The 12,884-nt window shown below is 44.5% G+C and overlaps 1 protein-coding gene across 1 annotated transcript in view; it reads right to left on the bottom strand.

Moving 5' to 3' along the window:
• Positions 1-3,063: 3,063 nt before the first annotated feature.
• Positions 3,064-12,884, bottom strand: part of VIPR1 (vasoactive intestinal peptide receptor 1) — a 106,828-nt gene continuing 97,007 nt past the window's right edge. Inside the window, exons 11-13 of the mRNA XM_090143274.1 lie at positions 11,893-12,022; positions 10,845-10,886; positions 3,064-9,330 (exon numbers count right to left, since the gene is read on the bottom strand). Coding sequence (XP_089999400.1) covers positions 9,139-9,330; positions 10,845-10,886; positions 11,893-12,022 — 364 coding nt within the window. The 3' untranslated portion in view covers positions 3,064-9,138. The remainder of the gene's footprint in view (positions 9,331-10,844; positions 10,887-11,892; positions 12,023-12,884) is intronic.

Consider the following 12,884-nt stretch of genomic DNA (forward strand, 5'->3'; position numbering starts at 1 on the left):
CTTTTATGTCATCTGCTGGAAAAGTGCAAAATGCTCTATCGCTGTTTTCACTTATGAAGTTTCTTGGCTAGAAAACCAGCTTAGAATCTCCTTTTGCCATCATTTTTATCTGAAATAAGTAGCAGAAAATACACTTGTCACCCAGGACGTCAAACGATCAAGGTACTGCAGTCCTGAGCTGAGTTGTTCTGTGAGTTCTTGGACAACGAAGTGTACTGTATTGTATAATTTTGGTCTTTGGTTTGTCCAAAGCTTTGGAACTCTCAGACTTACAAGTTAGGGGCTGTTTTTCTTTCTTTCCCTCCTTCTGTCCTGGTCAATATGCAATAAGTGTGTGTCCTGTAGAGTTGTTCTGAAAATGCAGGGCAGAACAGATGTCAGTTCCTGTACTCTTAGGCACTGTGTGATAATGGTCCAAGTCCTTGATCTCAAGTGGGAAGAGATATCCTTGGGAGGAGAGGTTCAATTAATAGTAGAGATGGACTGTGGGAGAAGGGTTCATCACTAAGCACGTTGATGGGGAGCTCTAATGCCAAGTACACAAAACTCTTTCCTACTCTGGTCTTTGGCTATAAGGCCAACTTGGTTCTTAGGATACTACTATGTGGGAAATGCTTTTTCTAGATGACATTTACTTGCCTAGTTTGGTTCATATGATCCAGCAAGAAGTTAAGTGCACAGGGAGTTATACTGGTGGGAATGAATCCTCTGCGAGTGGTGTTGGAGGAGGAGGTGTTAAGACTTTGAGTGTGGACAGTATAATAGCAGTGACACAATGCCTTGGCACCCTGTGCCACACTCCCCTGTGATTCTCAGGCAATCCAAAGACTTTCTAAGCTTGTCTGAAAACAACTAGACCCTTTCTATGGATTGCATGGAGTGAGTAAATGCAACTGGTTGAATGTGGAGGGAAGGGAATCTAAAGGCTAAAATTGATTCACCACAGAGGAAATTGCTGTAGTGTTGTGGAGATCACAAATGTCCTCGTCGTAGTATTTTGCCATGGAAACCACAGGGGATGAAGGGAAAAATATGTCATTACCCATTTTTAATCGTGTCTCTTTTTTTTATAATTGAGAGTGATGTTTTTGCAGCCATGAAAAGCCACTTCACTGCTGAACTTACACGACGAAGCTCTCAAAGTCAAGCTCAAGAATCCCAGATATTGGTGGTCACATATTCTATCAAATTCTAAACATCAGTGAGTGTCTGAGGAAAGCAATGCTACCCTCATTATAAACCAGGAGGAGTGACCCTTGCACAGAGGGCACACAGCAATTTAAGGATGGGGTTTAGTGATGAGTTTTGCCCTGGACTTCTTAAATGACTTTCATCAAAGCTGCTTACATTAATTAATTTCGGGGTAGTGATTTGACATGCTCACATGGAAGATATTTTTTGGCAGTACGTGATCGCCATTGCTTCTATAGACACAGAACAAATGCAGTTGGCTGAGCTTGGCTTTGGTATCATGCTTTTTCTGATTTCTGTTTTAATTCACAGAGGGATACAGTAAAAGTCTGTATGCAATATCTTTGCTTCTCAAGATGCCCCAGAGCACTAAACCTTTTGCTTTCAAAAGAAAATGGTTCAGCTGCACAGAAAAGAGGGGCAGATACAAGTGAAGACTTGCCATCCCAAGCTGTAGATTTGGCCTTTGTCAACCATGTGAAGAGTGGGTGTAAACCAGCTTAAGGAAGAGGTGAGCTGTGAAACTGACCCTATGGACAAGGAAAAGCTCATCGATTCCTCACTGCAGTGTATTTTCCACTGCCTAATATTCAAGTGCATTAAATAAGTATAAGAATAATTACTGTTCGCTTGCATTTGCCTGCTAGGCATTTCTCCAACACAGAGGAAGTCTGATGCTTTGTTCTGAGTAATAAAGACCTGAAAAGACAGCACTACTTAACTGGGCACACAGCAAGGATGAAATACATCGTGCAGAGGCAGATGTGACACCCTTGGGAAGGCAGGAGAGGAGGATGCAAAGCCGAAGTCTGGATCTGCTGATCTGGAAACTGCACTGCAATGGATGATGCCCCATGTCATTAAATATGTTTCAGAAGGATATTCCAGTGTGCAACTCTACAGCTGCAATAATTACACGTGTGCAAACACCTACAATATAGAAATGATTTAACAAACCACATGGCAAAAGTGCCATCATTTTGTAGTAGTGTGGCTATTACTACTATGTGTGACTCTCACCTCCAAAAGACATTCAGCCACCTAGATCGTGCTGTGTTGTGGCCTTCTTTGTGGTGTTTTTGGGACCACATGTGGTACTCTGTGATCTGGTTGGTACTGAGTCTTATTCTGGCACAGATGTTCTCAAAGAAGGACCAATGGATGTGTGAGCATAGCATGACTGTGTAGCCTGGCCTTCACCAGTTGAACTGCTTGGTTTCTTGAGGAGCTGGGAATAAAGGCACTGGAGTACAAAGAGGTGAGAATGGAGCATGAAAGAGATGGGGGCAGCCTGGACAAAAGCATTGGGGCTGAGTTAGAGAAATTACTCTACCAACCTCTTGGGTCACCCCATTCCTGGGATTGTTCAGTCTAGAGAAAAGAGGAGGCTCAGGGGAGACTTTACTGCCCTCTCCAACTGTCTGAAGGCAGGTTGCAGCAAGGTGGGGATCAGACTTCTTTCCATTAAGCTGTGCCAGAAGAGGTTCAGATTGGATATTAGGAAAGGTAGGCATTGGCACAGGCTGCCCAGGAAGGTGGTGGAGTCACTGTCCCTGGCAATGTTAAGAAATATGTGGATGTGGCACTGAGAAAAATGGTTTACTGGATGTGATTGGGATTGGCTGATGGTTGGATGGTTGGACTAGATGACTGTAGAAGTCTTTTCCAGCCTTTCTGATTCTATGATTGAAGATTGTTATGCATAACTCTAGGCTCGTTACCTCTTAGATTCAAACAATCTGAACCACAGAATCATAGGATGGCTTCTTCTTCATAGAATGGCTTTTTTTCCTCCACCACCTTTGTGTCTTCTTCAGAACTGAGAAAGATGAATTAAAACATCAGTTGGAATATCTTAGACACGACTCCTTCACAATGGTTTTATTGCTTGTTTTCAGCAGTGTCAACCACAGATAAGAACCTCCTCTGAAGCAAGGAGATGAACCAAGTACAAAGGAAAAAAAAAATAGCCATTTCATTGCATTTGTACAGAGTCAGAACAAAATAAATAACATCAGGCAAAAGGCCATGAAACAACATGAGATTTCACCTATGCTGAGCAAGCAGGCCTGTTCCAAATACATCACGAGCACCTAGGTACATAAAAATCCACAGAAATGTGGCTTAACAGTGATTCCCTGTTCATAGCCAGTTTTCATCACTCTTTGCTGTCAAAGCATATTTACAGGAGGGCAGAACAGGGGGGGGGGCTTACAGCCTGAATGAGTTGTCAGAGTCACCAAAGAGTTGGCTGGCACCAGCTACTGAACAAGAACAGCCTGTGCTGCGTTTGAAACAGAGTATGAAAAATGCACTCTTGAATTCAAAAGTTTTTTTTTTTTTTTTTTTTTTAAGCTTAATTTATTATCCACAGAGTATAAAAAATGTGTGACTTTTTGCTTTTTGAATGTGCTCTTCAGATTTCCTCTACGTACAAGCTTACAGCATCCACAAAACCACCAAGTGCTCTACTGATGCCAATTTTCGTGTCCTAAAGGCCTGCCCTTCAGAACACAATGGGCATTAATTTCCCTTGGAGACCTGCTACAGTCCCAATGAATATCTTATCCCTGTGATTCTGCAGCAGTGTGCTAGAAAGAAGTGGGATTTTGAACCCAGGGTCTTCAATACAATGCAACACCGTGCAGGGGAGCAAAGTCTGAGGACTTCCAGAGAAAAGGAGGTGGAAGAAGTGGTCTGTTGGTCCAGGAAAGCCATGGTTTGTAACTTTATAGATATCTAGGGGAAATAAAAAGATCAGTTGTAACTGTATTTCATCACACCAGTGTATAAATATTGGGTTTGGGAACGGGGTAAAAGCTCATTGACTGAAAGAAAACAGACTGAATTCTATGCAGCTCTGGATTTTGGGATGTCTGACTCCGAGTACAGACTGGGATTTAGTTCTTTTCCCAGTAACACCAGTTACTTACATTCCCACCAGAGTAACTCCAGATTGATATGGACACGAGGCCAAAGGCTTGGTCTCCTGCTCCTCTATAATCATCTACAATTGAGAAGAATTATGGTCCCATCCAGCATAAATACTGGTGTGTGAAAAGTGCAGAGCTGCACGGAGAGTCATGGAGCCCTGGACTGTGGTCTTTATCACCAAGAATTCGGCACTTTCACCATTGGTGAAGAGATGTGCCCCGTCCAACACCTTCTTCAGCCCAATTTGCTTCTTGAAGGCAGAGAGCATGGCACAGCAGAGGAATGTGTTTTACACGGTCAGAGAGGTTAGACCCTTCACCTCGCAGGGAAGATGGGCAGCTGTCAGGCTCCATGCTTTTCTACCATGTGTTCCCAATGACCTTTAACCAAACCAAGCGCTACCACGAACCCGTGTAGACAGAATGAAATGCACTTCATAATGACACACGTTGGCACTCCCAGGTCTGAGAGACCCCCTTCTAGTCCTAAAGTATATGATTCCTTCAAAAACCCTATGGGTTTTTTTTGCCTTATTTAAACACCATGCTGATGGAAGAAGGAATGGAGATGGTGGTCACAAAGAAACCCCTCAATCTCTGCAATGGAGCCAAGCAATGTCCACTCCTCAGCTTTCTTTGTAACTTCATTTTGCTTTCTATAAACCAACTGGCAACTGCCCACTGATCAGCCAAAAATAAGCCCCACCACAATCCAATCCAACAAAATAAACAAACATCAGATGTTTCATCTTCTGAGCTTGTTTGGAATCCCTTTTTTCATTCCAAAACTGCAGCAACGATGCTGCTGCATATAGTCCTGTTTTTAAAAAATAAGTTCAAATTAATGCCCTAAAAATCAGTCACAGCCTAGAATTCCTTTACTGCTCTTTTTCAAGCCCTAAACATGGTTATATTTCACACTGCTTATCAGAGGGCCACAGAGCCATACAGGTCTCAGCTGGATAGAAATATCTACAGCCTAATGTTAGCAGTGCACCTTGCACCTCTAGACCTTGAAAAAGTCATTTAATTTTTATATTTTAATTGTTCCGTGGTTAATAATAATTGTCTAAGAGTTTATTCACTGAAACCTTGAGTGACTAATTAACAGGATCGGATTTGATCTCTCACTGGTACAAAAAGGGAGTAAACAGTTCCAGGCTAAAAGTAAAGGAATTCTTCTGAAGTCAAATTCCAGTTTCAAGCTTGTGTAAATCAGGAGTCATTGTTGTGAACTGAGGGATGCAAGAGAATTTGGTGTCATTTCTGTAAAGTGTTTTGGGATCCAAACTCCTGATCCTCAGACACATCTGAAAATCATAGAGTATCCAGGAATGACTCTTAATCATCTTTTTCACTAAAATAACTCACTTGCATTCATCGGAGTTGCTCCTGTCCCACTGGTCAGGCTCGTGCTTGGTGATAAGCAGCAATAGCTCTGAGCACTGGGTCATTTATTCAGCATTGCTTTGGGACAATAAGGTTTGGGTAGTCATTTGGGGGCTGCAGTGAAGTCCTTGAACTCCATTTTATTGATGGGTTGGATGAAAATCACATTCAGAGTAGAAGAGGCCAAGCTACCCGGCCAAATTCCTGCACTAAGTACCTAAATTATGGCCTGATCCAAAAGCCAGAATGGGCAGAGAAACTCTTTCATTCACTTGATTGCTCAGATCCCCAGAGAGAAAAGCTTTGATTTCATCACTGACTCCTCTCTTCTCCCAAAATTTGAATCCAACACAGCTGGGCTGGCAGCTCTGCCATGCCCATCACAGCACGTTCACTTTGTCTCTTCACTGACCCTTCACAGCTTAATGGTGATGCAGCTGGATGCGTGGTGATGAACCAATTGTAACAGAGTGGAGTTCTGAAGGAGCTCCTCAGTTCAACTCAGGGGCTGCAGAAGGCCTTGTTGCATGGGTAAATAAGCAGCCAAACTTTTCCCTGTCATGTCCCCATTGAGCAAAACCATTCCTGCTGGCTTTAGCCATAGTGCTGGCCCAGGGCTGCAAATAAAGAGGAGCTGTAAATGACAAGCAGAAGTTCCTCCTGCAGATGGAATCACAAGCACAGGGAGAGGAAAAGGAAGGTTAGGAAAAAAAAACACAGAGCAAAAATGCACAAGGTGTCTCAGGCTCACAGGCACTGACCACCTCCTGCTGCCAGCAGCTGCACTGCACTTAATTCTCAACAGCTTTGTGCTTCAGTTCCTCTGTTGCTGGTATGGGAGACTTGGCACTGCTTGTGGGAGTCCTCCAGGATCTTATGCATGAGTCCTAACCCAGCTGTGGAAGCTCTGAGAGCAGCAGAACCAGCACCAAGTGCCAAAGCCCTGCCTCTGAGAGCCCCATGAGGATGTTTCTCTGCATTTTGGGAATTGGATGCTAAGAGAGGATGTTGAATATTTCATGGCACTTGGATTCTGACTGCTAATGAAATGGTTTCACTGTAGCACAGCCACTTAGAGATCAGCATTTTACATGGTGGTAGGACAAGGGGGAACGGTTTTAAACTAAAAGAGGGGAAATTTAGGTTAGCTCTTAGGAAGACATTTTTTACTCTTAAGCTGGTGAGGCACTGGCACATATTGCTCAGAAAAGCCATGGATTCCCCATCTCTGAAGTGCTCAAGGCCAGGCTGGATGGGGCTTTGGACAACCTGGTCTGGTGGGAGGTGTCCCTGTCTATGGCAGGGAGATTGGAACGAGATGATCCTTAAGGTCTCTTCCAACACAAACCATTCTATGATTGATTTTCTGATTCTAATGAGAACAAAGATGACCCGAGACTGGCTAGCCTGGAGTTTTGCCAGCAGTTAAATACCAGGAACATGGGGATCAGCACAACTATCTTCACAAATATCTGTCTGCTCTAGGTTTTCCAAGCTGGGTAGCCGTGATTACCCCATGACAGGCTGGAAATCCATGGGTACATGCCTACCCTTCACAGCAGTTTTATCAGAGTATCTCACGTCAACTGACTTCAGTCCTCTGTGCTGTCCTCAGTCCTGAGTGTGGGGAAGTATTTTGGCAGCATTCAATTCAGATGGCAACAGTACAGCTCTGGGGAGAGGTGTGCAATGGAAAAACCTCCCCTCAGAACTCAGAAAGGAATGGGATGTCCTGATCTGCAATTCTCCTCCTGGGCTGAGTGTGGTTTGTTGGCAATGAATTTGAGATGCTTAAAGCAAGCAAGCAAACAAGTGAAAAAAACCCCAAACCCCAAAGGCTCTAAATTAAAGATGTTTCCCTTCAAGGAACTAGAATTTAATTTGGAAGAAAGAAGAGTCCAGTTGCTATTAGTGGAAAAGTTGAGATCTCTGATCTATGAAAGTATTCATACTTCCTTTCCATGTACACGTGTTAATTTGGTGAGCCAGACTTCTTCCCAAGGACGTTCATGTAACATGTTGTAGCAGGACAATGGCAGCCCAATTATTCAGTTTACACCTTTGCTTGTCAGAGATTTTTCACCCCCAGCATAAAACTGATGTGACCTCATACAACGCAGTTGGGTGGGAAACAGCCATCTGCATCCTTGGGCTATTTTCTAAGGTTGGGATGCATGGCTTGGGAATGAGAGCTCACACGATGTGAGCTGTGAACCACCAGCCTGGTGTGTTGGAGCAGGATTTGGTTTCACTCCTTTCCTTCTCCCTTCTATTAAGGAAAGAAAAAAAAAAAAAAACAGTTCCCTTGGTTTCAGCAAGCTCTATGTACATCCTTCAAACAGGGACTGCCCCAAAGTGAAAACTAATAGGTCTTCAAAAACGACACAAAATGCACATGCGTCTCTTAAAGATCTAACAGTGCCTTCATCATAGGATGAAAGCTCCCTGCACAAGCTGAAGAAGAAATCTATTTAATAGCTCCCTCACTCCTTTCTGACTCCTGGAGTGCCAGTTACGTGCTGAGCCAACCTTGTTTTGATGAAAGCAATTTTGCTTGCTGCTGTGAAGCTAATTTTTTCATCTGGAGACTGGCTCCTTATGTCAGGCCTGATTCAATTAAGGTTTACAGGGTTCTACATCTTCCCTCTCCTGGCAGTGTGCACTAAGCAAGTGCAAATGGATTACAGACCAATTGCTTTCCCCCGATCCCTAGTAATGCTGGGTGCAGTAATGCACCAAGATCTACAGGTTCAATGAACAAGTATGAGAAACACAGCCAAACTCCACAGTTGGCATCTATACCTGGTTTTTATACATGCAAATCGAGTTCCCCATTCAGTGAAAACAACCAAACAAAGCATGTCCATGTCCTGAACGCAGCACAGAGAAGGGCATTTTGTGCTGGTCCTTCTCAGCAAGCTGCTCTTCCAGAGGGCACCCAATGGCACATGGAAAGCTTCGGCTAACGAAGATGGTGAGCAATTAGCAGAACACACTCCAACATTGGGGCATCCTTTCGGGGCCATGCCTGGTGCTGCAGCTTCTTTGCACAGTGCAGGCTGGCCTCTGCCTTTCCTGCCTGTGTTCTTCCTGTCTCTTCTCCTTGCTGTTTCCAGCATCACATCACCACTTCTTAGCGACTGGGCTTTTGGCACATTCGTAAGTTTGGCATTTTTCCCCCCCTTCTTGTCTCCCTCTCTCTGTCCTTTACTGGCTCATTTAAAATAACAACAACAAAAAAGTGCAATTTATCTGTTTCAGAGATGCTGGTTCCGGGAAAGCCACCAGTAACTCAGGCTCTTCTCTCCCTTACCCTCAAAATTCAGCATTTATAGCACATTAGGATCTCCCAGGCTCTCCTCAAGTGACTGGGACCTTTACTCAGCGTTATCAGCCCCCGAGGGCACCAACTTAGAGAGAAAGGTCTGAAAAGAGGGAGAGGAAAAGTATCTCTCTGTCTCTTAGCTTGTCTGATCTCGTTCTGGATGCCAATGGCTTTTCCAGTTTTCTGTCCTCTGTTGGCTCAAGTGGAGCATGTCATTTCACAAGGATTTGTCCATAGGTAACTGATTCCTGGGGATCCTTCTCTCTCTTGGATGCTCAGTGCTCAGAGAGCCTCCCTCCATCAAACCAGAGAGAATTCTGCCTGGAAGCTGGAGCACCGGCGTGTCTTTGGTGAGCACTTGGTCAGCATGGAGATCTGGGTGCTGAAGTTGGTGCCGTTGCTGCCCAAGGAAGGGTGGTGGTACTTCATGTCTGAGCCCAGAAACCGCTCCAGATGCCACCTCCGCCACTTTCTCTTGAGCTCAGCTTGGACCTACATGGTGGAAAGATAAGCAAGTCAGCAGAGGAGAGCATACACAGGGGTAATAACTATTTTATTAGCGGTCACTGAACCTGGGAATAACTGCTAGTCACATAGGAGAGAGAGAATGCTGCAGCAAGTAAATTCCCTCAGCAGAAATCCTTGAGCAGAAAAGTGAGCACAGGGAGTTGCTTATCTGATAAAGTGAAGATGTCAGACTGCTCAACTACTATGGCTTGTGAGTATAAGTAGGATTCCTCCTACTGCCCTGCATTTCTTTCATAGTTGTAGAATCATCTAAGTTGGAAAAGACCCCCAAGATCACTCATTCCAACCATCTACCTACCATCAATATTTGCCCAGTAAACCATGCCCCTCTGTACAACATCTAATTGTTTATCGTCCCAGTAAAAATGATTTAACTGCAGCTTGTTTGTAAAGCAATCAATACAGCTGTGCTTTTTGATGGAGGTTACTTGTTTCTACTCGGAGTGTTTACACACATCATTTGGTTTACACCATTCATATTCAAACCCTGCACAAATCTGGCCACAGTCCCCATCCCCTCATGCAGGCTTCGAGTACAAAGTTTTGGATCGTGGCATGAATGAGATAAAACATGAATGAGGGTCTCTGAGCTCAACAAGCACAAGAACAGGACATCACAAATACAAACTCCAGTGCTGGAAATGTGGGAAAGTCAAGATCAACACCTGTAAGCTGGAAATTAGTTCACCTAGCACTGGTCTGAGCATAATAAGATACATCAGTCCTGTTTGGGTTTTGGACCATCAGGAAGTTTGTGTAGCACTGCCCTGCTCCAAACAGGCTCACTAGCTAAGGTCCCTGCTGGAGCTGGGCTCTGTGTGTTGACCACATGGCATCAGCACGGCTGGAAGAAGGATCAGAGCTCTAAGAGAGCAAATTGATTCTGGACACTCTTCCCCTCCTCAGGAAGCTGGAACACAAGCCCAGAGCACAGCTGTTTCTTTCTTGACAGTTTATTGAGCTGAACGTGCTCCATCTGACAGCAGCTCCAAGTTCCCAGCTGCTCACACCTTCCCAGTAGACTTCATCATTTGGGTTTAATCAGTCTCTGCTGAGTTTCCTTCTGGCAGACGGAGCACGGTACAAAAATATCACTGCACTAACAAGCCTCCATTTGGGTCTGATTCTGAGGTTGAGGTTTCAGGAGATTCTAAACCTGAGTAGAGCTTGAAAGATGGGCACATCCTTCCTTGCTGAAGGTGTTCCCTTTAATTCAAGATTTAGGCAAGGTTTTGCTGGTACTGTCTCGTGAGTAAAGGAAGGACTCAGCAGCAATTATTAAAGTCCTAATATGTTTATTAATTGTGCTGGAAACATTCTGGCTAATGGTTGAGTTGTTTATCTGGGGTGAGTGACTTGACTTGGAAGGTTTCCCCAGTGTGGTAACATCAGGAATGGGACACTCCTTAATCTGCTGTCCACAAGCATTCAATTTGCCTTAGCAGCAAATATTAACCAGACAACATTGTTGATCTTACCTCCCCATTGAGAAAACAGTAGAGGACAGCCACCACAAAACCCTAGGGGAAAGGAGAAAACAGGCTCTTAGCAACTCCTAGGTTACATTCTCCTAGATCCAACCCAAGCCCATTGCAACCCTGGAGAAAGGGCATAGTGTCAGGGAACTGTTAAGGTGCCTCTTACAAACCAACTGATCACATTTTCCCTATAAAAGGAGAAGAGGAAGGTTGGTTAAAGCACCTTGGAGCAGATGCAAGGCTTTGACTTCGAGGCTTGCTCCAGATCGGTGCTTAAGTCCATCAGGCATTACTTCAGTTCTAAGCAGGACACCTGGCCATTCAATCTCAAGCACTGAAGTCAATTTGGTGGGATAGCAGAGGCAACTTTCCTGGGGAAACCTGAACTGTGCAGAGACTGAGAACACGAAGTGGCTACAGCTGCTTGATGGATGGATGCAAGTGCACAAACAAGTGCTTCTGTTCATGCAACAGCAAGGCCAAGGTAAACAGCCCAACGCTGGGTGTGAATGAGGTGAGGCTTGTGGGAAGGTATACAAAGCAAACTCCATCAAAGGTTTCCTCAGGATTAATGCGTCCTCACGGGGAACCTGCCTCCTCCTCCAATAAACTGCAACCCTACTTGGGCAGGATTTAGAGGCAGAACTTTTTTAGCAGAAGAGAGAGTTCATGGGAGCCAACTGGTCATAGACTAGGATGCCATTAATGGCCAGAAGGACTCTTCCTGAAGTCTATTCATCACATCTTACTGTGTTAATGATCTCTAAACTGGATTAACATGCTTGATTTTCTCTCGTAAGTACAAAAAAGCCCAAAGGGGACAAGCATATAAAGGTGTGTTTTCTTTCCAGGTGCCTAAAACAAGGAGAGACAAACTCCTGGTAAAGTATATATGAGTATATAGGTAAAATTATCTTCCACTCTCGCCAAGCTGGAGTGAATAGCTTCTTCTCCAAAGGCACAGGACCAACAATGGCATGTCTGGGAAAGCCCAGGTCACAGGTTTGGTTATTCCTTGGACAGACAGGTGGTTCACTTGGTGACTTACCTGGAATGACCCAACCACAAGCTCAAAGACCAGCTTAACTTCTGCTTTGAAATTGTCAGGGAAGAAAGCAAACATGATGTAGTGAATGCCAAAGAGAGGGATCAGCAGCAAGGTGGACTTGGCCAGTCTCCTGTTGGAAAGACAAACATGAGTCATAAGGGAAGAGGGAAGAGGAGCTAAAGGGTAAACTGATGAGAAATCCTGCAGCTGAACTTCATGCAACCCTGAAACTTTAATTTGCTGCATGCAGTACCTATTTGCTGATTACTAGGACCGTGATGGGGTAGCCATGCACACTAAATGTTTCTTTTGGTTGGGATATGTGATGTGGGCCACCTATCCTGAGGTCCTGAGAACATCCAGGTTTTCAATAGCAGCCTCAAACAAGGCAATGTCAGCAGGCTGCCCTCACCCACTAAGCAGAAATGTCTGGGCTACACCAAAAAGGAGGGAACTGAGATCAGTTCCCCATTGCTTACTCCTCCAAGATCCTTCTAACAACCTGGGCTGGGATGTGATGAAACATAGAAGCAGCCCTTCTGCTGTGCACAGTCAGTTGCTAGCTACAGCAGTTCACAGAACAAAGGATTGTGCTGGGAGCGCTTCCACGTGCTCACTTTCCTCCTCATGAGCAGCTCTCAGAGAAATACACATCTTCAGCTGAGGGAGAGCCATCAGCCCCAGTTTGTTTCCCCTGCAGACTGCAGATGGCTGGTGAATTCAGATGCGGTGACAAGATTAAATGTGCTATCTTTATTCCCCATAACTTCAATAGAGGTATTTCTTTCTCCCCTCCTGCTGGAGATCTTTTTTCATCTCTACAAGCTAAACCATTATCTAGTGCCTTCTTTGTTTGCTTAGGATTTCTGGAAATTACAGCTTCTGGGAGAGAAATGGTATGTTTAGCTCAGAATAATGATAGGCTATTGCACAATGAATGTCTCCAAAGGAGGGGGATGAACAGTATTAGTGCTTAATGGCATCAGGCTGGG

Source organism: Phasianus colchicus, chromosome 6 (genome assembly GCF_987193195.1).
Source record: "Phasianus colchicus chromosome 6, bPhaCol1.hap1.1, whole genome shotgun sequence".
Classification (NCBI taxonomy): domain Eukaryota; kingdom Metazoa; phylum Chordata; class Aves; order Galliformes; family Phasianidae; genus Phasianus; species Phasianus colchicus.